Below are 26127 nucleotides of genomic sequence, written 5' to 3' on the forward strand. Positions count from 1 at the left end.
GTCAGTACCACATGTGTATACCGTGTACTCGGCCTCCGTGATAGACAGTGCCACACACGGAGGCGGCGCTGTGCGCGTCCATGTCCTCGCCCGAGCTGCACGCGTGCGCGGGCCCGGAGCCGGCGCCCGAGCCGCGCGAGCCCGCTCCGCCGCTCGCCTCCGAGTCCAGCAGCGACGCGGGGGTCAGTACCACATGTGTATACCGTGTACTCGGCCTCCGTGATAGACAGTGCCACACACGGAGGCGGCGCTGTGCGCGTCCATGTCCTCGCCCGAGCTGCACGCGTGCGCGGGCCCGGAGCCGGCGCCCGAGCCGCGCGAGCCCGCTCCGCCGCTCGCCTCCGAGTCCAGCAGCGACGCGGGGGTCAGTACCACATGTGTATACCGTGTACTCGGCCTCCGTGATAGACAGTGCCACACACGGAGGCGGCGCTGTGCGCGTCCATGTCCTCGCCCGAGCTGCACGCGTGCGCGGGCCCGGAGCCGGCGCCCGAGCCGCGCGAGCCCGCTCCGCCGCTCGCCTCCGAGTCCAGCAGCGACGCGGGGGTCAGTACCACATGTGTACTTGGCCTAACTTGTACTCGTCCTCCGTGATTGACAGTGCCACATACGTCGGCCGTGTCAACATTTACCAAAAGATTCTTCTTTACTTGAGTACTATTAGACCGACGCCTGCGGGCCACGGGACGGCGAGCGAGCAGCTTCGTTTAAAACAGGTTCATTCAAGTCTATACATTTAGATCAAGTTGCTCGGAGCGGGCGGCGCGAGTGTTGGGTGCCCGCTGGCATTAAGACCGCTGCCTTAATTATTCTGTGGTACCTAAGTCTTTCAATCAAACCGTCAGTTGAATTCCTGACTCTTACCTATATACCGAGTAGTGTAGCGTTCGCTACATATTTATTTTTTTGCCATCTATCGGTGGTTTTTGGAACTTCTTCCATATCAACGTAGTTTGCGTATTTCTTCGGTTTTTTTTTGTTGTTTGTTATGTGAGGGCTAGTGGGTTATCGTTAGCGCGGAATTCTCTTAGATGGCGCTTTATCAAAACACATGGAACCTTTTTTGGACTGAGATATTTTCGATGTAGGCAGGTTACAATTGCGTTGAATTTTGAATTTCAATTCTGATTCGGAAAGAAGAAATTTGTTTTCTTCGGAGGACTTGAGATAGATTTTGAGATTGACGTGGAAAGGTCTGTTTGTGGTCCGCGAATATTTTTTAAATTTTTTCCTTGTTTCCGTCAAGTAAACCTTTAATCGAGAGGAACGTTTTCTTCGGAAGTTGCCAATAATAACTTGGAGTGCGCTTTTCTTCCCGTCGTTCCGCGGCCTTGTTGGCCGTAGTTGCCTGCACCAGTACCCTTTTAAGGCCACCGTCGAGCAGTGCTCCGGTGGTACGTGGTGGCAGTATCAACGACAAGGCATAGCCGCCGACGGGCAGTCGGCAGTGGATGGTCGTCGACCGGCGGTCAGGTATCAGACCCACGGAGGACACGAGCCCGCATACTGCGTGGTTCGATAGGTCACGGTACAGCGTTGGTTGGCCGAACGTTTTCTTTGGAAAGGAACTAGCAAATTGTCATCATCTACGGGGAGCTTGAATATTTTTTTAACGTTATGGGATCGGTTCCCGTTTAATAACCCTATAATTGTTCATTGTTATTTATTGTGCCATATTTCTTTTAATTCTGTAAAGCCGCTGTTATCCGTATTCCGCATTTCTTTACGGCATTTTCAAAATTCTAATTGCCCCTAATTGTCAGGCGAAACTAATATTCGGCATTAAATTTAGGCACCTATCACCCGTTGAAACAGCCATTATCGTCCATAATCTCCATCTGATTAATCCATTTCTTTCCTTCTACAGCTAAATTTATACGCCGTTATCTTTCGCACGTACAACAGTTCACGCCAGTGCGGAAAGCGGACAGTCAGAAAAATAATTTGTATTGGTTATAATAATTTTTAAATTCCATGTGTAGATTTTTTTTGGTGTTTTATGTTAAATTTAGTGAAGTGCTTAACAAATTATACGTGTTGTGCAGAAGTATTTGTTTTACTGCAGTAGCTATTATCCTACAGACAACATCACCAAATACATAGTCGATTTCAGTTTAAATATTTATAAACACGTACCTACACATTTTTCAATTCGTTCTTGTTCTTTGGACGCTAAATTTTGTTAGCCGGTTAATGCGAAAACCTTGATGAATCAATATTAGGGATTAGGGATATGTACTAATTATTCTGCATATATTTTCCTTAGGACCTGATGTTCAGCGAACTGGAAGTGTTCACGGATGAAAATAATCCATGTCACGCCGACGACAACTCCAACGAAGAGAACGACGTCGACGAGGAAACTATGTCGGGTAAGAATAGCTTTAAGAGTATTTTAACAGCTCACTAGTTGACCCTTTGACGGCCGAAGACGTCAACTGACGCGCGCAGCTGCAGCCCAATATCAACCTTCGTGCATTGCGACAAGGTTCATGATGACGCGCCGAAGAAGAGTATTTTAACACCTCTTTAGTTAATTTCAGGTTTGTATGTATTCCGTTCCCGATTCTGTTTCTATCTTAAAACGTGATTATGTATATTTGTGCCATTTTCAACCAAAAGGTACCACATTGTCGGTTGTCGATAAGGTTGATTTCAAATTGAAGCTATATGGAAATAGCGCCTTATTGACAACCGACAATAAGTACCCTTATAGGTTATAGGTTATAGGTGTTCGCGGGCTAGGTTTCCGCAACTCGACGTCTTACGATGCGCCTATTTTGCGTGATGGGTTGCCGGCACTACTCCTGCCAACCCAACTCCTCCAAGAAGCCTAGCAGACCCTTGATGTTGCCGACGACTTCTGGGAGAGACCCCGGCGAACCGAGGTATTGTGCCCGGTATTCTGCCACCCCTGGACATTCGAGGATGACGTGGGCGGCTGTCTCTTCTGCCTCCATGCATGCCCTGCAAAGGGGGCTATCTGTAACACGCATGGTTAGTAAGTGTTTGTTTAGTGAGGCGTGGCCAGTTATGGCTCCAGTTAGTAGCCGGAGTTGTGGCCTCTTCAGCAGTCGCAGCCTCCGTGACAGACCTGGGTTGATCGTCGGGAGGGCTTCCTTCGCCTGTCTGCAGGTACCTAGGTTAGTCCAATACTGTTGGTGTTTTACCTTGGTGTTGTGTCGCAGCATGTTCCGGAGCCAGGCATATGGCAGAGGTAGGATTGGCTCCGGTCCTGCCACCTTCAGTTCCGAGCCTCCTCTTGCTAATATGTCGGCTGCATCGTTACCTCGCGAGTTGCTGTGTCCTTTAATCCACTGCAGAGTTACGCTATTGGTGGTACATACCTCTGATAGAGCTTTGTGGCATTCGTAGATTAGCCCTGAGGTCAAAGTATAACTTTGCAGGGCTTGTAATACCGACCGACTATCGGAGAGTATGCGGATGGGGTAGTCCAGTACTTTCCTTGAGACGATTGCGTGTGCTGCCATTATGATGCCCATACATTCTGCCTGGAAGACTGTGTTATGTGCACCAAGTGGTGTCGAGATGTGTATGTTTAGGTCCTCTGAGAATGCCCCAGCGCCAGTGCCTGACCTTGTCTTTGATCCATCCGTGAAGATTCTCAGCTCCCTTGGGTTGAGTCCTTCATGGGGTTCTTCGTGTAATTGTATTTTGTACTTTTTGTCGAAGACGAATTGCCTGGGTATCCTGTCAGTCACCGCCTCAATTAGCGGTTCCTTACCTATGGCCTCGTAGAGGATCTCGGTGTGTGGCACCCTAGGCGGTCTCCAGAGATTAGATTTTTTGAGACGTACCGCCGCAGCTAGCGCTTCCTGTTGTATAAAGAGGTGCAGCGGCGGCAGGCCCAGTAGGGCTTCCAGGGCCGCAGTTGGTGTTGTTCTCATGCAGCCCGTGGCCGCCATACAGGCCAGCCTCTGGAGTCGTTGTAGTCTAGCTTCCACTGTGGATAGTTTGGTGCGTGGCCACCATACTATCGCGCCGTAGCTTATTATTGGTCGTATGATTGCCTGGTAGAGCCATAGAATTATCCTGGGAGTTAGTCCCCAGGTTTTACCAACCATTCTACGACATTGCCAGAATGCGATTGTAGCTTTGTCAATTTTGCTGTTTAAGTGATTGCTCCAATTTAGTTTGCTGTCGAGTATTACCCCTAAATACCTTACCTCTGCAGATAGTTGGAGTTCTGTATTGAACAGTTTGGGAAGGCGGTAATTTCCCAAATTGCGTTTGTTGGTGAACATAACCAGCTCCGTCTTGCGTGGGTTGACTGTGAGTTCGTTGTTAATGCACCAGCGCTCCACGATGGCTAGTGCAGAGCGGGTAACCTCGCACACCGTACCTGAATGATTGCCGCTCGTTAGTATCACTATGTCGTCGGCATAGCCGATCGTGTAGTAGTGATTGTTGTTTAGTGTAGTGATCAGGTCGTTCACCACTAGGTTCCATAGAAGTGGTGATAGGACTCCGCCTTGGGGGCATCCCTTTGCCACTAGTGCCTGTTGTGTCTCACCTGTCCCGAGTTTGATGACTCTCTGGCTCAACATGTTGTTTATCCATTTGGTCATAACTGCATTCGCACCGTGCCTTACCAGTGCTGCTGTTATGCTGCTGAACCTGGTCCTGTCGAAAGCTCCCTCTATATCAATAAAGGTTCCTAAGCACATGGACCTGCTTTTGATCGCCACCTCGATTTTGCTTACCACTGCATGAAGTGCCGACTCTGTAGATTTGCCAGGGCTGTAGGCATGTTGGTTGGGATGTAGGGGCACATTACTTAGCACCCTCTCCCTCAGATACCTGTCGCACAACCTCTCCAAGGTTTTCAGCATGAAGGAGGTCAGGCTAATGGGCCTAAACGATTTAGGATCCGAGTAGTCGCCTTTACCTGGTTTCGGTATGAACCCTTTTGGTTGAAAATGGCACATCTTAGCTCATAATTAGAACTTTCCCATTTGTAATCCGAAAGATTTAAAACCCTCATCGTTGTCCAATCTGTAACCACAAAGCAACAATAACTCAAATGAATCTCCCGGTTCCTCACTTCGCTCATCGCGTATGCTCCACTATAAGTTTAAATGTCGTTCTATTATGATAGGCTTAATTCATCAGATTTATTTATTTTTGAAATACATCATTGTTTACATATAAGCCGGAATTTGCCAGGTAATATTGTACGGGCTATAAAGGCTGTCAATCCAGGCAGCGATGTGATTACAGTTTTTTTTTTTTTTAGATAAATAAATGTAGTTTTTTCTTAAGAAAACTAAACTACATATGACATTTATTTCAGTTTATAATTTATATAGTAGTGTTTTTATTTAAAATAAAAACAAATAAAAGTATTTTCTGTAAATAATTTAATTTGTTCTAATACTTCTAACTACATATATCACGTAACCCGACTTTTCGTTAAATTTCCTCATTTTAATATATACCCATTCAGCTTATGGCTCTAAAGCAAAACATCGGGTGATCCGGCGGGGCTATCGAGACATTCTGAGATTGACACACGCAGTGACCCTTTGATAGAATTATTTTTGAACAATTCATCACTGATAGAATTATTTATAAACAACTCTCGAAAACGGAGCATGTTCGTCAGAATTGTCGTGAATGGGACACACGTGGGTCTGTAGTGCAACGAGCTTGCGTAAACATATTTTCTATGATGTTAACCTCTTCGCCGCCATTGACTTGATATAAAGTCAGTACATTTCGTGTCCCACGCGTCACGACTTGATATGTTATACGGTTTGTTTACGTGCAATTTTTGACATGGCGTTGATGACACTTTATTACGTCATTGACGTGGCGGCGAAAAGGTTAATATCCAGAAAGGTTTATGGAGGCTGCGTTTGTATGGAAAGTGGCCACGTGACGTCGTCCCCTTTCGTCTTAAGCGCGTCGCGACTATACTATCTACAGGTTGAAAAAAATCAATGGGCCCTGGAGGGAAAGTGCCTTTAAACCTTAAGTTAGCTCATTTTACTTAATTAACTGTATCGACTAGTAATTCTTAAGGCTGGCGTCCACTAGACTCGCCGAGGCGAATCGAATCGAATCGCAATTATTCGCCTTCTATACATTTACTATGAATGGTAAATTCGATTCGACGCGCCGCGGCTCTTCGTCAATAGACGCAGTTTTATAGTAAATGTATAAAAGGCGAATTATTGCGATTCGCCTCGGCCAGCCTAGTGGACGCCAGCCTTTAGTCGGTTCGATTTAGGGTTTGCTTTCCCGGGAATTCCCGGTTCTCCCATACAAACTCAGTACCGGGAGCAAACCCTAGTTCGATTCCCGGGCGAGACAAGCGTATTTAAAAAATCTTTGAATGCAGTTTTGTTTCATTTTAAAAGTAAAAAAGAATGTTTCCTTTAAGTAAAATGAGCTAACTTAAGGTTTTAAGGGACTTTCCCTCTAGGGCCCATAATTTTTTTCCACGCCTGGCGGAGCGCGGAGGGGAGTAACCGGTGGAGTCATTGTTTGTTGCGTCCTTAACCCTAACCTTCCTTCCTCCCCTCCCCTCCCAGACGTGTCGTCGGGCACGGGCACGGGCACGTCGTGCAGCTGGTGCGCGGAGCAGCCGCGCCGCGCGTACTGCGCCTACCGCCACCGCCGCCGCGCGCAGCCCTACTCGGCGCGCCGCCAGCGCCCGCAACAAGACCAATTAGACCAATAGACACGAGGGAACCCCTCAGCTCCCACCAGCGCTAAATCAAAGACAGATTCCCGCCGTCACAGTCCGATATCGTGACGGTGGGGGGCACGCGAATTCATAGTAATCTAGCGCCCGCGACTTTGTCTGCGTAGAATCATTACTTTCATATCACTATTATAGGAAGTTCCACCCTCATTTTCAACCCCTTAAAGAATGATTTCCGGGATAAAAACTAACCTTTTTTTTTCCTTGGACTCAAACTATATCCATACCAAATTTTATTTAAAGTGGTTTAGCATTTTAAGCGCGAATAATTTTTTTCTTGACAGAGAGTTAATTTCGCACTTATAATATCGTTAGGGATATTTGAAACATCAGAAACGCCTGGGAGTTAGAGGTCTATACATTTGGAAGTGCTGGAGTTGAGGGGTTAAATCACATCCCGAAGCCACACGATTGCCAAGCCTCGGCAGTGGATAAAAACGTTTGCGTAGAGATCGATAGTTTCATACTAACATCGGGTTATTTAACCATCGCGCTGAATGCCTAGCCTGGAGTTATATAAGAATATGCGGTCGAGTGGTGAGGTGACTAGCGTGAATTGGGATGCAGAGGTTTGGTAAACATGAAACGCCAGAGAAATACGCGTACTTATAATTAACTATTGTCGGGTCGGTTGCCCATTACCATCTGTCACCGTTGAAGCGTTCGCTCAATTTTATTGTATGGAAAATATCATAGTTACTCGAGTTTGATCAGTTCGCTAATTGTGATTGGTGCAACTGGTCCTTAGTCCGATCAATATTATCTGGCAATTGAAAACTGATTATACATTTTAACATCTAAATTCGATTCAACAATTGTTTTAGCAAGCAAAGGTAAAGAGGAGGTCGCTGTTATGTTATGATATGATTTTTAATATCGATTACTTATTAGACCCACTGCACCATCCCACTAACCCGGGGTTAAGTGGGCGAACCGTTAACCCATTGTCATATTGTATTGGTAACCTTGGAACTCCAGGTTTAACCGATTAACCGCGGTTTAGTGGGATGGTGCAAGTGGCGCTAACAAAGTTAAATTATTTTAGTTAAAAAACTGTGTATTGAATAATTTCGATTGAAGTTCGATACTAGTTTCGAACGACTTATTGTATTAAAGAGCTATAATGAATGGTGAACACCTAACAAGCTGTGTTAATATTAATGTTTTTGTATTTTTATAATTCAAAAAAATTCCTCCGAGATTCCCATAAAATGTTATAATTTCACGCGCTGATGAATGGCGAACTATTTTAAACCTTTGGCTTTACACGGCAAGGTGAAATATTGACTATCATTTATCATTGCTTAAGCTTATAACAAGATTTACAAGCTAATACTGTTAAAGTTGATTATATGTTTTGATAAATAATCCCAACAAATATATCAGACTATCCGACGATGCCATAGAATTAAAGCGATGATATATGTTTAATAGTAAATAATTAGTTGTTATTTCCAAGTGGGGAAAAATACTGTTAATGTTATAAATACAATAATAATATCATACTAGTTTTATTTTATTTGCTATGCTTAAAGTACCTACGTTGCTATAGTGAGTGAGTATCATACAATGGTTTCTAATTTATTTCATACTTTTATGTACAACCTGTACCTGATACGTGACACTGACATGCTCTTATTGCGCTACAAATAAAACCGTGTCAGATATTTTTGTGGCCTTCGTTGTATAACATATTATTGCAGGGGACTGTACTTATTATGTTGATTCGATTATTTCCTTTATTTAAATTTGTTTCTTAAGTTAGGCTTGTATAGTTTTCTTACAAAATTATATAGATTTAAGATTTATTTATTTTCGTAAAATATACAGGTGTCTATAAGTAGGGGATAGTGCTGCCCGGTAAGCAAAATTTGCCTGTGTTGGGCAACACTGCTCTTCCTTAATTAACAGATTGTTACACGAAACATTTTTTTAAAGTACTAGTTTAAGTAATATAAACATGTATACAATTAATTACAATTAATTATTATTACTTGTATGTATATGAAATTTATGTATTTTGAAACCGTGGGTGAATTTGATTTTTTTTCGAATGCTGAATATTGATATTAATTTTAAACTTTTGCAGGATCTATAAAAAATATTATGTCCTAAATAATACACAATGACGTCGCGATCAACTCACCTACTTTTTATGTTTAAAAATAACTGCTATTTACGTTTTTTTAAATAATTATCTGGTTTAAATACAGGATTACAGTGTAATACCCTATTAGTTATACTGGTTTTTCTATATGTAATTCTCGTATCTCGTCGTTCTGTATGTATTTCGTCGTATCTGTACAGGTGAGAACGATATCGAAGGCGCCTGCGCGCTGCCGACCGCGGCCAGCTCCGACATCATCAGCAGACTCCTGTGCGCCGTGCACGGCGTGCCCGAGGCGCGCCAGGACGACCAGGCCACGGACATGCTGCTCCTCAACCTGATGCGGATGAACGGCCTGACCAAGTCTAAACACAGTGAGTTGTGCAGGGACCGGACAACCCTTTCCGCGATAAAACCCTTTCAATACGCATCCCTTAAACACGGCTAACACATTGAAAGACTTTCCCTTTTGATCTGCAAGCCCATTCATACCCCTACCTTTGACTAACCCTTATCGAAAAGCTAACCAAAAATAAGGCTAGCCCTTAATAAGGGTTACCCTTATCTTTAAGCGCTTTTTATAAAGGTTTCCCTTTGCGTGAAAGAGACAGGATTAGTATATATCTACGCTAGTGTATGAAAAGGAAAGAAAATACGTGCCTAGTCAAAGAACGCTGCCGTCGCCGCGGACGATCGCTCGGATTCGAAGTAATGTGTGCTTTATGAACAACGTAGACGACTTAAATTAGCACGCTTATATGCTAAAAGGAAAGCCCTTTATAAGGCTAACCCTTATAAGCAATATGCAAGGTGTTGGTGAGCGGATGATAAGGGTTTTGTAAGGGTATTTGGGCTACCGATTACACAAATGTGTGTATACAAATATAAGGGTTTTTAAAAGCAAAATGAAGAACTGGCAAAGGGTATGGTGAGTTAAGCTTACTCTTATAAAACCCGGATAAGGGATAGCGGGCCGGTCCCTGGAGTTGTGTGTACTACGGCCCCAGCTCGGACATCAGAATCCTGTCGCCAGGATGTCACGAGTGTCACGAGTACAATAGTATTTTATACAATCGTGATATAATGGAGAGCTTTTCAGTCGAGTGCCATGTTTAAGTCAGGTACGAGATTGAAAAGCTTGATTATATCACTATTGTATACAATACTTTTTCTACGAGTCAACAAAAATAAATATAATATGTATGTACTTAGGTAAAAAACCAAAAGTATTCAACTAAGATACGCGAGCAACCGCGATGCTCTCATAATCGCACGCGCCCGGCCGCAGCGGCCCGGATGGCTGGTCAACGACACCTTCTCGTGACTCATGAGGCCCTGGTACTTGCTCCGCGCTAAATTCAATTTTTAGACAGTCTTTTCCTCGATTTTGGCGAGCTGTGATTGGTCAATTTCATTATAGTTGACTAAACCGTATCGAAATGAATTTTATAGTTAAGTCGGGAGCCCATACATGAAAAGTACCCAATTACAGTTTGGTATACGAAATCTTAATTCAACCATTACGGTCGACGAGTAGAGAAAAAAAAAAATTAGAATGTACTAGATTGTAATAACGATTCCTTTTTCAGGTCCAAAACCAACGTCCGAATTCACCGACCCCATCCCCATCCCCACGTCAGACACGTCGACGAAGCGCAACTGGGCGCACTTGCGCGGCGCCGGTCCCGCGCGGAGCCCGAGCGCGGGGGCGGGCGGCCTCACCGCCGCCGCCACCGCCACCGCCACCGCCGGCGTCACGCGCCGCGCCGCACAGCGCGCGCGCCGCCCGCCGCGCCCCGCCACGTCGCCCTTCCAGCTGCGGCGCGTCGCTGACTCGAGACCGACCTGCGGTAACTATTGCGGCAGAAACACCTGTGTTATGCCGGCTGTACACTCTCGGCCGAGACCTCTCGCCGAGAGTCTCGGCACCGCTCCGATCCAATCGGAGAAGCGCCAGACGAGACGAGAAGGGAGCATCATGTACACTCTCGTTCTCGGTCTGTCTCGGGGTGTCTCGCCGAGAGTGTACAGCCGGCATTAGGAATTACTACGTACAAAAACATGCAGACTCATGCATTCCAGCTTCCGCAAATCCATACTCGCATCTAAGACCCGAGCGCAAAAACTTAACATTTGCGATCGCTGGATCTAAATCCACTATTCAAATATTGCGTATGTAATATCACAGAGAAATAAGTAAGCATAGAGTGTCCACTCCATACATGAGTTTTGTTACCAAAACTACTATTACTTTCGTAGTTGACATCTAGCGTCAAGTAGCGGAATTATCAGTACTGCTACTCGACCCTAGATGTCACGTGTGTCGCGAATGATGAAAAGTGTATTGGTCAACAATTTACAACTAATATTTGTAATCTGAATCAGAAGAATCTGAAAATAGAATTCCGGTTAACCCTGTTATATTATTAGCTAAAAATTGTTGAGCATTAGACTTTCCGTTCGTTGCGACATCTATTGTCGAATAGCAGAACTGATAATTCCGCTACTTGACGTTAGATGTCGATTACGAAAGTAATAGTCGTCTTGATAACAAAACTGATGTATGGAGTGAGCACTCTATGCTTACTTATTTATCTATGGTAATGTATACCTGATATATTAACCTGATAAGTTACGTTATGCAGGGGCAGTGGGATGTTTCCTGAGTCCGCCGGGCACGCCTGAGCGCGCTGAACCCTCGCCCGCGACCAGCGACTACAGCTGGCCGTGCGTCGCGTCTCCCACGGAGATAGTCACTAACGTCGACTCCATGCTCGACTACAATGTGAGTACTTTCCTATTTTTGTATTAAAATCAGTCTGGTAGTTGTGTATAACTGTAGCTTGCTTAAAATGACTTTTTATTCTTTTATTTTTATGTAAAATCATCTAATTACCTTTATTGACTTAACAATATAGTCCAAAACTTAACTTTTCATTCAACCTCCGGGCACGGTTCGGGAGCCTCGCGTTGTCGCCTCAGCAGCGGGCTCGAGTACTAATTTATTTGTCCCAAACTTAAGTTTAAATACATACGCATGTAATATTCACGTATACTTTCCTCGCAATCACCACTAAAAGTAGTGTATAACTAGCAAAAATATCCGTTATATTTGCGACTTTCTTCCTCGTTTCCTCATGACTTAGGGGGGGTCGCGATCACATGAAGTCGTTGTTTTGTGCACCGAGGTCCATTTTGCAGATTTTCCCCCTTCCTAATAGGCGCCTGTGTGCCTTCTCCTGGCAGGCCTTCTTTAGAATGTCTACCCAGCGGGTTGGTGAATGTGCACTACCCCCTTCTCCATCCAACTACAATGCGCTTTTCAAAGTTATTCGGCTCCCGTCTGATCTCGTCTGATTTTTGACCTAGGTATATCCCTTTACCCCCTTATTCACGAATAAATATCTTTTATCTTTATTCATAAAACTTTACCGGCCTGATTTAGTTAAATTATGTTTGATCCTTTTCTTACAAATACATAAGTCAAAATGACAGATAAAGACAAACGATTCATAGCTAATTCAGGTCAGTAACGCGTTTATGAATAACGCCATTAGACGCCACGCCTATCGTGTGCGGCGCGTCATCGTGAACCTTGTCGGATACACGAAGGTTGAAGGTTGTCACTGTCAGTTGGGCTGTAACCACGCGCGTCAGTTGACGTCTCTGGCGGTCAATGGGATATTTGCTGGAGCCGACATACTGAGACTGGATATAATGTGTCGTTATAAGCTCTTGTTGTAATTTTTTATTTCGTTTCCAGGACACGATCTTCGACATCCTCCTAAACAGCCTGTCGATCTCGTCGCCTTGCGAGGCGCGTCCCGCCACGCCGCCCGTGGCGCCGTGGTGCCCGCCGCCGCCGCACAAGGACGCCGACGCCGAGTGACGGCGCCCGTGCACTCGGCGCACTGACTCTACGTAGAACGGGACGTCTGACAACTGAACAATTACCTCTTGATATCTTCTTAAATAGTCTGTCGATCTCGTCGCAGTGCGAGGCGCGGCACGTTACGCCGCCCGTGACGACGGCGTCGTCGCGGCCGCGAGTACCAGCACTGGCTCTAATGGGACTGATAAGTCTGCCAAGTGACAACCATCTCTTTTACACGATGCACAGAATATAAAGAAATGGGTAGTTCTCGTCGGCTACTAGATTATATGCCCATGGATCTAGATATAGCGCTGTTTGGTACGTCTGCCAACTGACAAACACCTCTTTTGCACATAGGTTAGAAAGAGGTTGGTAGGTCTCGCCCGCTTCTTGATTATATGCCTGTGGGCCTAGCTATAGCGTCGTTTGGCTAGTACGTCTGCCTATCAAAAGTATCAAACGATTCGATTCGAAAGAGGTGGGTAGGTTTTCTCGCCCGCTATTTGAGTATTTTAGCAGTCTAACGGTCTGGCCACGACATTGGTCTAAGGCGATCGGCGACGGCGACCGGCGATAACTCGCAAAAGCAATAACCCGGCGGCGAATAATGCACGCCACGAGTCTTGTCGCCGAGCGGCGACGCACGCGGCGTGCACCGGGCGGGGCTCGGGGCGCGGGGCGCGGGGCGCGGGGCGCGGGGCGCGGGGCGGGGCGGGAACATTTGTATCGGGCAGCGCGGGCGAGGCCAGGAGGCCACGACTTTTGAGCGGCGCGACCGGCCTAGGCGGCGAGACGGATCGAGCGGGGCCATGCGGAACAAAACTTTTTTTTTTTTTTTGCAACTGAACCCGCGACATTGGCGTTCGCGACAAAATTTTCTACTTGTAGAAATAGCAAGGGTCTAAAGAATGACAAAAATTGAGGCGCTATCAGTCAACTTCTTAGCGTTGTTTTGTTAGACGACCCGCTAAGCAACCGTGCTGTGAATTATTTACACGAGAGGGTATTTATAGAGTAATATTTTTACCTGACATGGATGACCTGGACAGCTTCCTGAACAACTGGCCGGAGGAAGCACCAAATCGGGAGTCGTGGAAATCAAGGGGGGAGAACTTTGCCCAGCAGTGGGACACTTATATAGTCTAGCAAAAAAAAATGTGTACACTAATATCAGATTTTTGATCGTTCGGGGTAAGTACCCTTTATAGATAATAAAAGTTAGTGGAACTGATACGCACAGGCGGCGTGGAAAGTTACAACACGGCCCGGTTACGCTAAAATACCATTTTGTTACCGACTTACTATTTGGGGTTGATATACCCAATAGCTCGGAATGAAATTAGATCAATATTCTTACAATAATAATGAATGTTCGAATAATGCCACGATTGCCACGCTATTGTACTACTACGACGGTATCCTTATCAATTTAAGTTAGGTTTGCAGTAGACGCGCTGCCCATTTTACTCGTAATTTAGAATGAAGGGTTACGCAGCTAAATGTTTTTGGTTCCGAACGCGCTCCAAGTCCACCTAATGTCAAAAAATATCCGCTTGGGTTTGTTTTGTTGATGTTTTTCTGTAGTGATGCTTTCTTTCGTGGAAGTATGTTTCATATACAGACGCTGGTGCTTGCATGTGTTGGTGTATCGCTTGTTTCCGAATTTCTTATCGATATCGATACAAATGTCGTGTCAGTTAATACTCAGTACTCAGGCTTTGAAAACAGTGTTCAAGACTATTCTTGCATTTCATAGCATTTTAAAGACGACCGCCTGACAGTTAGCTGTTAGAGCGAAGTACTCATTATAAAAGTATGGTAACGTTAGTCGCCTCAGGTGACTGGCTTCATACCATCTCATTCTTTGCTTTGCCTCGTTTGTTAAGTTCGTTCGTTTGCGGTACATACTCAGTAGGTTAATATAAGTATGAATTGTCGTTATCGATGACTAGTAATTCACGGTATTATAGTGTATTTACTCGACGGAGCTAAGACTGCGCGATGTGTGGCGAAAATAAATATTTTGTTATGGGCATTTGTTACAAGACTCAAAATTGTAAAAGATCTCTGTTATTATAATTCATATTCAGTATGATTCTAATAAAGTTGATTATATATTTTTAATAATACGTATATTTGAATTATATACTGAATATAAAAATGGTGAATGTCCGAAAATTATTGGTGGTATTTGTTATATTAAATGGCTATATAGGCAATTGATATTTTAACTGTATCCCAAATGTATTTTAAATGTGTGTTGCTTGTATCCCAAATGTTTATTTGATTTGGGTCCTTAGCAAGTTTTCTTTAGTTATATAATAGGTCTAATTGCAATTTAATGTGAAACATAATTAATGTAATTTTTTAGGAAAGCTTATGTGCTCATATTAATTGCCGTCTACAACATTGTGTAGGTATCAAAATTCACTTGACAAGAGTCAGAAGGTCCTCGTAAATTGATAATACCTTTTAAACCATCTGTTACAGTTGTGGTAGTTTGTTCAATTTGCTACCAAATTTCAAATTTTCCCAAAAACACTCGATAAAAATTCTCCCTACAAATTAAATTTCATTGTTTACAGCCTCTTTATGGACGATCGTGTTGGTATTTTTATACACAGAAAATATTATGTATGGTCAACCAATTCGAACTCTGGGCCCATTTGATTCTTGACAATCTGATAGTCTAAGGGCCGGTTGCACCAAACCGTCTGTCACCGTTTTACCGTTCGCAAAATTTTATTGTATGGAAAGTTTCATAGTTCTCTGTTGCTTGACGTTAATCAGTCTGTTAATTGTGGTTGGTGCAACTGGCCCTAACTACCAGAGTTCAAATATCAAAGTTTTGATGGAGACGTAATATAATACGCAAGAATTGATTGATTGATTCAAAGTGGCCAAGTATTGATATTGGTTGACTTGCTGGCAGTTTCATATTCAGGGTTTTTGCACTAAAGGTTCATTGAAATAAGTAGCTATTTTAAGGCCGATAATTTTGTCAAGTTTTGTGTAAGGGTAAATAAAGGAATAATTTTTACGTTTCCTCCTGGCCTTGCGTACTTAGTAGAACTGTGCAGAAAGCAGTAGGTATAATAATGCCAAAAGCCTGACAAAATATCGGTCGTTACGGTATTTCAGTAGGCCGAGCACATGATTGGCGCGACAGTATCTCGCCGCGAGATAGACTACCCGTCTTTTACTAACTGTATGAATTAAAGACGGAATTAAGGACGGGTAGTCTATGTCGCGGCGAGATAATCTCGCGCCAATCATGTGCTAGCCCGGCTGATCAGAATTTATAGTCAATATTCAGTAGATATTTGTTAACTTAACTAACTTAGCGGCTTCACTCACGTGTTTTTAGTCACTCGCGCGACATGTTTCGGAGAGCCTGGGTCTCCATTTTCAAGCACTAACAGTGCCTGAGTGAGTAGCGGTCACGACGGATGGGCGTAACGTACTGCGGCGCAGTGGACATAGTGAGTTCGTGTTGTTCATCGCTACAAGTGTTGGGTGACCCAAACCCGCCATCGCGCGCGCCTACAACAACAGCGCAAGAACTCCCTCAACCGGTTATATCATCGCGCGCTGCTCGCTCAAGCACTGTTAGTGCTTGAAAATGGAGACCTAGGTTCTCCGAAACATGTCGCGCGAGTGACTAAAAACACGTGAGTGAAACCGCTAAGTTAGTTAAGTTAATATGTCTCACGATAGTTTAAGTTCGATTAGATAGTTGTTAGTTTAGTTAAATGATTCGACTGACAAGTTCAAATGCGTGTGATCCTAAAGATTATTGTAGGTGATTGGCATGGCTTCGTATGAACGTCTTTTACTGTTTGGATGTATTCAGACTGCATTGACTGCAATGATAATGATCTAATTATAATTCTAACTATTTTTACGACAACTCTTGTTGTCCTGATATCGAATTAGCTCAGATATTAAGTCCCACGCACGATATTTGGTGAAAAGGGTAGTTGACATAATATAATAATATACTCCGCCTGGTACTCTCTTCCGAGACTCGCGAACCACGTGACTGACACAAGCCTACGTCATCGTGAACCTGTGAACAGCATGATCACAGCATGCAGCACAGTCAGCATGCTCAGCGGTTCAGCATGGTCAGTCACGTGGTTCGCGAGTCTCGGAAAAGAGTACCAGGCGGAGTATATTATTATACCATGGTAGTTGACATTTTTAATGGTATCAGTCGATCAGGTTTGTTTTGAGGATCAAATGTCTGTATGAGACCCATTGTCTTAAAGCAATACAAAAGTCACAAATGATGGTCAAAGTCTGGCACCCGTGCGTTACTGACGAAACGCTTCTAACAAAATGACGTACAATACAATACATGTAACGTCGCTATTGCTTAGAAGCGTTTCGATGTATGGAAAACAAGGAAACTGCGATTTTGTCAGTGAAATGTTGCGTTTATGTATATTGTTGCTATATACAATATTATTTTTAATAAAATGTAAGGAATCGAATGGTACCATTATTTTTTTCCTTTTTGGATGTTTAAAAAAAAAACTTTAATTTTGAAACTGAGGTCTTGTATTTCTTTATTATTCCCATTTTTTTAGGTTTTTAAGTTATTGTGATAAATTGCTCATTTTCTATCTATTTAACTAGATTTTGTTACAAAATTCAACATGTCAACAACCCTAATCATGCCTTTATTCGAGTTACAATTGAAGTTTTGGTCCAGGCTGAATATGAGGTGATTGTCATATTTTCAAATTCCAGTTCTTACTGGGCGAAAAACTGAGCTAAATGCGAGATCCACATTTGAAGCTCATTGTTTAAAATATGTGGCGTTTTCAATCAAAAGGTACCACATTGTCGGTTGTCGATAAGGTTGATCTAATTGAAGCTATATGGAAATAGCGCCTTACTGACAAGCGACAATAAGTACCCTTTTGGTTGAGAATGTCACATATTTTGAATTGCTTCTATAACCTTAATTTTGTTACTCTGTTGTAATAGTTGCAGTTATGAGGAATACATATTATTACTTATGAGTTTATATGCAGCGGATTGCTTAATAAAACAATGGTAACTTATTTATGTCTTTTGATTTCATGTACTATTTTATAACTGTTTTCCACTAGTCGATAAAAGAGTGAATTTTTAATGTTGAAAGTCCATCTCATTAGATTCATGGATGTATTACACTAAGGACGAAATTGCATTTCTGAATCATATGTGATCATCATTCAACCTGTTGTGTTAAACGACTATTGAGCGGTGTCAGCATGGTTGCATTTTTATCACCTGTCATTATTGCACTTACTTATTTGTTAGAACGTGACAGACATGGTGACAGGCGATAAAAATGCGACCGTGCTAAGACCGAGGTTGATAATCAGTGATAGATATTATAACCATCCTTAAATCTCTAACTAAAAATGATCTATATATTTATTTATTTTCACTACACCAGCTGGTAAAGGCTCTCTTGAATGTTCAAAGAAAGTTGGTGAGGCAAAGTAATCAAATGCAAATTTTGAGTTGTTCTCTTGTTTGCTGATAGTATTAACTTTTAAATGATGATTTTGAACGATAAATATTTAAAAACATTAATTTTGAATCGATTTGCTTTGATTTTGTTCGATATTTTACAGTTATTATTTTCATTTTGTTGGTGTGGTGAAAAATGTTTGTGTTTTACTTGGTGACAAAATTTGTTTAATCCTCGTGCCATGAAACCCTCGCAACGCTCAAGATTCCATTTTTCGAACTACTCGCTACGCTCGTGGTTCAATTTTGATATCTTTTGCTTGCTCGTGTATCAATATTAGCACGAGAGGTTAAACGACAACTTTGCCCCCTTGTAAAATAAGTAACTACATATTGTTATTCGGTCAGTTTGTTTCATGAAGTTTCATTCAGGTAGGTCTGTATTACCACTACAGTCTGTAGGCCACTCATTTACTGATAGTTCATGTGCAATAGCTGAAATATGCGTTTTTAACCCTTTCACTGCGAAACTATGACGAGTTAGGGCCGATACAGACGGACTGTAACCCGACTGCAACTTGTATGGGAACTGCATGCCGACGTTGCAGTTGGTGCAGGTCCAGGGTTGCAGTCCGTTCTGTACCGGCCCTTATCATTGCAACGCGCTACGGCGTAAAACTACGAAACGTGGCGTAAGCGTTATGCTACGCTTAATTGTTTAGGGTAGAAAGGAAACAAAGTTCTAAATTGATTCAGTATTTTATTCTATTCCATTGCTCCAAAATATACACAATGACAATGAATATTGTAACGTGAATCAGACCACGTTTGCAAAATGTCTTACGGTGTTTATTTGAATTTCATAGCTGATTACACGAAGGACATGAATTAGATTACTTGAATAAAATTCTCTTGCAAGCAAACACTCGAGCGAGACATGTCTTTTATATGTATGTACCTAACGAGCAGGCGGGACCGCCGGGCGGCGCCGTCCGACCGGTCCGGTCCGATCCGGGCCGCCCCGACTCGCCCCTACCGCCATCTAACGTCTACAGATGTAGTGCATAATTGTTTTCCATCGTATTTTCTCGGAAACGTTCGTATTTGTCATGGCTACTTCGGTCAACCTCAGTACTTTTTGCACCGAGACTGACTGCAATAGCAAGATACGTTCGTACGTTTCCGTGAAAATACGATGGAAAATTATTATGCACTACATCTGTACTTACAATATGATGCAGTTACAATTAGTAAATTCACTGTTCCTACATTAAAAGATATATTTACAAATAAAACTTTAAAGGAACGCTTTGCAAACATTCAACAAACTTGAGATCGCCTTAACGTAAAGATGGTATAAAATTTTCAAAATAGTTAATGAACGAAAGTCTAAAACATCATTTTGCCGATGTATTATTTACAAAATATAATTACAATTTTAAAAGAAATTGTGCCAAATCACGTTTTACAGCTTTCGCAAATAAATAACAATCGAATTTAGCCTAAAATACTTCTCTTTGATAAACAAAACAATAAAAAATAATTGCATTCAACAAAGCTACGATAACAAATTTAATATAAATTAATCATAAAAAGAAATGTACAATTTATACAAAGCTAGAGAATCACTTTTATTATTATCACTGTAGGAGTGTTACGTCGGTTAGTCGATACGGGCGGGCCGCGCGGCCCGGTTACTGTCATACGTACTACGTAAACGTACCGCGTCTCCCATCTCCCATCCCGTACTAGCGCGGTCTGCCGTGGCGGCCACTGCAAACTGCAACCCGTGATCAGGGAGACGCACAACGCACAATGCATACACTATTTACAATACAAGTCGCACTTTGTAATATTTAAAAACTAAGTCAAAGTTTTACAATTTATCCATGTCATCTAAAATATTTGATTAGGTACATAATTTCATTACAGAGGAGACGAGTCTACTAGGTAACTTTATTAAAAATAATCTATTTTAATCTGAGAATTGTGCATATTAAGTCAAATCCGCTAAAACTATTGCAAAGGCAAGTAGGTGATGTATGCTTTTATTTATTTTTATAATTCCTTCCAATAATCGCTATCAATATAACTCGACGAGTACCTATTATGTAATTCTTACCGATAATGCTTAAAGTTACGTGGTGTTATAGTAGCCTGGTCACATGTTCACCCGATCGGGCACATATACTTAAACTAACGTACGCCTGGGCGTAGTATCTAATTAACATTCATTGTATGTATGTACTATCTACTACTAGCACTAATATTAGTTGTATTATGCTCGTTAGCACTATCACGGCGTCTGCAAGCGCCCCACACAACTCCGTACAGAGTAGTTCTAAACCTACACAGGGAGTTGTATGTCGGGGGCGCAGCGACGCTACAAGGTACAGTGCGTTTTGCCTCGATATGGTGCGTAACTCAGTAGTTCGTTGATACATATTCCTTCCATTCCTTTCAGAATCGCGCCTTCACTCTAGTATGCTCCTCGCATTCTCAAAATTGACGATTTCCTTATCATTCTTTGGCATTATTTAGTGAGCTTAAGTTCTCTATTGGGGCAGTGCCACGTTAGTAGTCCGCACCATAATTTTATAAGCTACGTTCGGAGCAACAAATGTTACACTCCATCAAACCAAGCACGGCACTGCCCCAATGCCCGCCGCTGCTAGCTGTCCTTTGGTGATTAAGAACCCCGTTTACTTTGTTTGGTTCTTGATCGTTAAAGGGCGGCTGTTTGTTGCGGCATTCGCCTTCATTTGTTTCTTTCCTTAAACATTTTTACTATTCAAGTACCTAAATTGTATTGCACTGTACTTTTTTTTTCAATGAGTAATACGTTGTCCTATATCTCATATACAATATTAACTTATGTCTTTGTTACTTCAATATAAGTTTCGAATATTTTTATTACTTATGTATGATTTTTCGATATAATATAATGTAAATGACTTTTGAGTATTAGTTTTTTATTTCATACTATAATATATATAATTAGATATTTTTGTGACCTAATCTATTCAGTCAATTGAGTCGAATCAAAATAATAGCCTCTCTCGATGCGAAAGTTCCTGTTAGTCGAAGATATAAATATGGTAGGTACTGCATGTAATCAGATTTTAAAACATATATTTTCTTGATTTCCGGTACCCAAATTTTTGATTCACCCACTTCATTAGAAAAAAAAACTACTTAGGTATAAAATAAACAGCACCACCCGAACACTAGGCACCCATAGTAGAGTCCAGTTAGCGAAGAAACGATGTACTTCGAAGCCCATTCATCATGCGATACTTCAGTCCATTAATGACTAAATATCTAGAAACGGCTAATGTTTTTGTCGAAACCCGTCCCCCGCCGGCGCCGAGCGCGGCCGGGGGCATCACTTCTGTATTTACCGAAAACGCCAGTGCGCCACAAAACATTTACAACCGATGCAGTTCCCGAAAACGATTTCGACCTGCGAAAGTCCGCAGCTTCGATGACAACGACACGCGGCGATCAGTCGTCGGGCGCGGCCTGGCCGGCAGTGGGCAGTGGGCACTGGGCACTGGGCAGTCGGCGGTCCTTTACAAGGAGTGCGCCTCGCGGTAGTGGTCGTGTCAGACGTGGCTCTCGAGCGGCGGCCGCGGCGGCGGCACGAGCGGCGCGCTCAGGTCCGGCGACGACGTGCGCGTGTGGCGCGCACTCCAGCCGTCCTTGTCGAAGTCCTTGGTCCCGCCCACGGTGTGGCGCCGCTTGATGCCGCGCTCCGGCATGCCGTTCTTGCGCTTCAGCTTGGTCGAGCGCCACGCGCCCTCGCGCCTCCTCACGATGTTCCACTCGCCCTTCTCGAGCTTGCTGAGCCGCTCGCCCTTGTTGAGCGATTCGGAGCGCTGCAGGCGCGACTCCACGCGGCAGTTGAGGCTCTCGGAGCGCAGCACGCGCGCCTCGCTCCGCTCCGGATCCCTGTTCAGAGACTCGGATCGTTTCAGTTTGGAGCAATCTACGTCTTTTTCGCTGTCGTTTTCGAGCGCGGCGCTGTTGCGCTTCACGCACTCCGGGTTAGACAGACGCAGACCGTTTTTGTAAGCGGAAGGGTAGAGCAGCCGATCGATGGTCTTGTCGTTGTCGGGCATCGTTTCGGATACCTGCGAGCGGGTGTCGACGTCCTTCTCGTCCTCGGTGCTGCGGGCCTCGTCGTTCTTTTTTGGAATGATGCAGTTCTCCTTCTCCGAGTCGTCGTCGTCCTGGGTGGGCGGGGTGGGAACACGCGCGTGCGGGGTGCGGGGGAGCGGCCAGCGCGCGTCGGGCTCGTCGCTGGAGGAGGAGGAGTGGCGCAGGTCCCTCGCGAGCCACGCGGCCTTGAGCTCCTGCGCACGCGCGGCGGGGGAGACGCGCTCCTCGCGCTCGCTGTGCTCGGACGGGGAGCTCGACGAGGACTTGCCCGAGGGCTCGAGCTCGTCCGGCTCGGGCTCGTCCGCGTACGGGATGCTGCCGTCGTCCAGCGGCGACGAGTTGTTCAGCGTGCGCAGCTTCTGGTCGAACGTGCTCGTCAGAGACGACACCAAATCTCCGGTTCCTACGACAAATCGAGTCAAAAATTAGTTACGTCCGATCGGTCGTTTATTTGGAGATTTAGTAAAGAGAAGATATATTTAGACGACTCGTTCGTCTAGAGCAGGGATCGGCAACCTTTTAGCAGCCAAGGGCCACATAGTAGTTAACGAAATTGACGCGGGCCGCACTATGTTAATATTTATGACTTTATCAGGTATTGTCGTTTGTCTAAATTATATACAAAATAGCCAAGGAGGCTCGCGGGCCGCCTGTTGCCGACCCCTGGTCTAGAGGTACCTTCGGACACACCGTATATTGAAGCGTGTTAATGTTGCACGTTAAGAGCATGACAATGAAGTGAGATGATCGTCGATATGGACATGAATGGCGGTCGCTCGGACGTCGGATGCTCGAGCATGAAGCCGTGCTGTCAGCAGCCGTCGGTTCTAAGCGTTAGTTTTTATCGGAGCCGCTATTTGCTCGCATGATCCATCGATTAACTGGCCTTAAAAACTTGTCAACTTCACCTGACTTCTCTCAACGCAAGGTAAATTTGTACATTAAGGAAATCGTTGGTCGCGTGAGAACTGCCAGTGAAGTTAACTGTTTTTGCAAGAAATTTAGGAGATGCGAACAAATCGCCCGTGTTAACGGAGCCGAATGCGTACACGCAGCACGCACACACTTGCAACACGCACGCTCACATTCCTATACCTTTTAATGTGGACAAAAGAAAGGGATTGCTGTGTCTACTCTCTGACGTCAGTACTGCACACCTAGTGGGGCAAATAGTAGACAGTTTTTATTGACTGGACAAAACGAAACAATGGATATGGCCAAGTCAAACCAGTTGAACGTGAAGGAGCTGTGAGCTTGTTTAGGGATACTCTTCCCATTACAATGACTTGCTCAATATCATGACATTTTTGGGATATGCTTTGGTCTTCTCACAAGATTTTTTGCATAATTTATTCAGTAAATGTAAAACATTCATTATTACTTATTACTGTATTTCACAATGGAAGTGTTTTACCATTAAATAATCCTTTTCCACTGATAGGTAATTGACTAAAACAGCCTGTCTTTCCCTACACATAAAATGTTAACTCACCATCGATGGAGAAGCTCTGTAGTGTGTGTGTGTGCCGCGAGAGCTCTTGGCGACCGCGGCCCAACACTGATATGGACTCCATCTCCACTCTGAAAGCACACAACATGTTAGTCTGAAAATCTGTCGCGTTGTTTGTTAAATCCAAACAATAGTACCTAATAGTTTTGATTTTGAAATTGAAAGATCTGACAGCGGTTTTTTCGTCATAATTTAGGTACTTAACTGCCCTACAAGTTTAAGGCGACATAATACTAGGTTTTTCGATCCAGAGGCCACGGGATAAGGCTAGGATAATGATGTTGATAAAAAGTAGACCTAAAAAGTGATGTTAGCCAGTTGTTATGAATCTCGCGCATAGTTGAATTCCCCAACAATATGATGGATGGATACTAACTTGTTGCCTCCCTGGTTGAACCTATGCGGCAGGCCGTCGTAGTCGGCGAGGGAGGTGGTGAGGTGCGCGGGCGGCGACGTGAGCGGGGAGTTGGGCGGCGAGGCGCCCGGCGACGCCTCGGGCCGCTTCTCGGCCTCCGCCCACTTCTTGCTCTCCGACGACGGCTTCGACCGCGGCTTGCGCTGGATCTTGCGGTTCGCCGCGGAGATGATCGAGGATACGATGTCGCGAGTCGACACGTCTTTTCCTAAAAAAAAATACCATTGTGAAAAATGTGACGACGTCCGATAATAAATAATGAAATTGAATCACGTTAGACCCGTTAATGACATTAATTATGTGTACAAAACGCGAGAGTTTAGAGTGTAATAATTAATAGTACTGGCAAGGCAAGTGACTTTATGCACAGAAAGGGTCTCTTCAAAAGCAATCTTCGTTCTTATTCTATTGTCCCAAAAGCCGTTTTATGCTGAAGGGAAACGAGCGCGTACATAGAGAAGAATTAGCACAGGTATCTATGCCGGAAAATAGTTTTCAGAAAATGAAATCCGGAGGAAAAACGATTTCTTCGAAACGATATTTGTGGGAGCCATACGGGACAAGCTGAAATAAAATAGTGAAGATAGACGACATCCAGGCAAGAATAAGAATTTTCCGCCGAACGTTAAAATGATAGAGACGAATTGTCCTGTTAATAAGTGACTAGTGAATGATTACCGCGGATGTTGGGTTTGGCAAAGGTGATTGGCGGAGAGCCATGTTGGATTACCTTCGATCTTCTTGACGTTGTGGATGAGGAGGTCCCGGGAGGGTGCGGGGGCCGGAGACAGCTCCTCCGCCGTCGTCGGGGGTTCCACTGGGGGCTCGCCTTCCTCCTCTTCGAAATACCAGTCATACTGCAAAAATAAACGATAATTAGGACGAATGCCGGGCAAGAAGTAAAAAAATATATACGTCAGTCAGTAGGTACTTAAAATATTTATGTAGAGGTGAAAATACGTGAGACTCACGTGAGACAGAAAAGACTCGATGATGCGGCACTGACTGGACATGTCATTGACCATCGCGAGCATGTCGTCGCTGGCGCCGCGCACCAACGTTGGTCCAAACACGATGGCCAAGTTTCGCGCTTCCATCTTGTTATATGACGAGTGCGCGACGACGCGACGCAAATGTTCGATCAGGTACTTGAGTGTTTCGTAGTGAGCCTCGGGCAGAGCTTGGACTAAACGGCGTAACTCCCGAGCTCTCTCAGGTGAGCGATCGGCCGCTGAAAATACATGTAAAAAGTTCTAGAAAAATCCAGTTTAAAGTGCTGGTAAAGTAAACTGAACACTTGTAGAGTGATATCCCGGTTTAAGACGGCATTCATCATCGCTTGCGGTAGGTACTAACAATAACCCGACTCGCTACAACTAAGATGAAAAGTCGAGGATCATTGCCAACAATTTGCTAAAATTAATGAGCGTTTGGATAGAAACATTTTCATTAGGTTTTCGACGAACTTCTGAAGAGTGCATGTAGAGGATAATTTGTTACCAGTTGCAAAAAATCTGGTACCATATACATGACCGTAAACTCTTTAGAAATCGTTTGCATGATTTTTTTAATTGCAAGAAGACATCTGGCATTACGGTTAGTGAACAAGTGAGTTATCCTTCAAAAAAATTAATAATTTAGGGCACACGTGTCGGTCGGCTGTTAGGAAGGTATCAGACACAGCGAATCTAATACCTAACTATCTATTTCCTATTTCCTAAGAGCTAAGTGATATCTACTAGAGCTTGGCGACACTGGTAGTTGTCGATGTATCACTGAATACGTACCAGATAACAGACAGATTTTTTTCCAAAAAGCGTTCAATGTTAATATAATATAAAATTAAGTTAAGTACATATGT

The 26127-nt window shown here is 43.8% G+C and overlaps 2 protein-coding genes across 10 annotated transcripts in view; one reads left to right on the plus strand and one right to left on the minus strand.

The window, feature by feature from the left end:
* The window catches only part of LOC134742335 (mucin-5AC-like), a 28967-nt gene extending 15603 nt beyond the window's left edge, over window positions 1–13364 (plus strand). Inside the window, exons 21-28 of the mRNA XM_063675385.1 lie at window positions 45–182; window positions 227–364; window positions 409–546; window positions 2267–2372; window positions 9038–9211; window positions 10427–10687; window positions 11483–11622; window positions 12601–13364. Of these exons, the coding sequence (XP_063531455.1) occupies window positions 45–182; window positions 227–364; window positions 409–546; window positions 2267–2372; window positions 9038–9211; window positions 10427–10687; window positions 11483–11622; window positions 12601–12726 (1221 nt within the window). The 3' untranslated portion in view covers window positions 12727–13364. The remainder of the gene's footprint in view (window positions 1–44; window positions 183–226; window positions 365–408; window positions 547–2266; window positions 2373–9037; window positions 9212–10426; window positions 10688–11482; window positions 11623–12600) is intronic.
* Window positions 13365–18920: 5556 nt separating this feature from the next.
* LOC134742191 (rho GTPase-activating protein 23) overlaps window positions 18921–26127 on the minus strand; it is a 402175-nt gene continuing 394968 nt past the window's right edge. For 8 of the 9 annotated variants that reach the window (XM_063675176.1, XM_063675179.1, XM_063675183.1 and 5 more), the window contains 6 exons: window positions 25238–25497; window positions 24997–25123; window positions 24228–24474; window positions 23834–23922; window positions 19395–22744; window positions 18921–19222 (listed from right to left, as the gene is read on the minus strand). In XM_063675176.1, coding sequence (XP_063531246.1) covers window positions 21786–22744; window positions 23834–23922; window positions 24228–24474; window positions 24997–25123; window positions 25238–25497 — 1682 coding nt within the window. In that variant the 3' untranslated portion in view covers window positions 18921–19222; window positions 19395–21785. Of the gene's footprint in view, window positions 19223–19394; window positions 22745–23436; window positions 23499–23833; window positions 23923–24227; window positions 24475–24996; window positions 25124–25237; window positions 25498–26127 lie in introns of those variants that run through there. The other variant, XM_063675185.1, reaches the window with a different exon arrangement.

This window comes from Cydia strobilella, chromosome 6 (assembly GCF_947568885.1).
Source record: "Cydia strobilella chromosome 6, ilCydStro3.1, whole genome shotgun sequence".
Classification (NCBI taxonomy): Eukaryota; Metazoa; Arthropoda; class Insecta; order Lepidoptera; family Tortricidae; genus Cydia; species Cydia strobilella.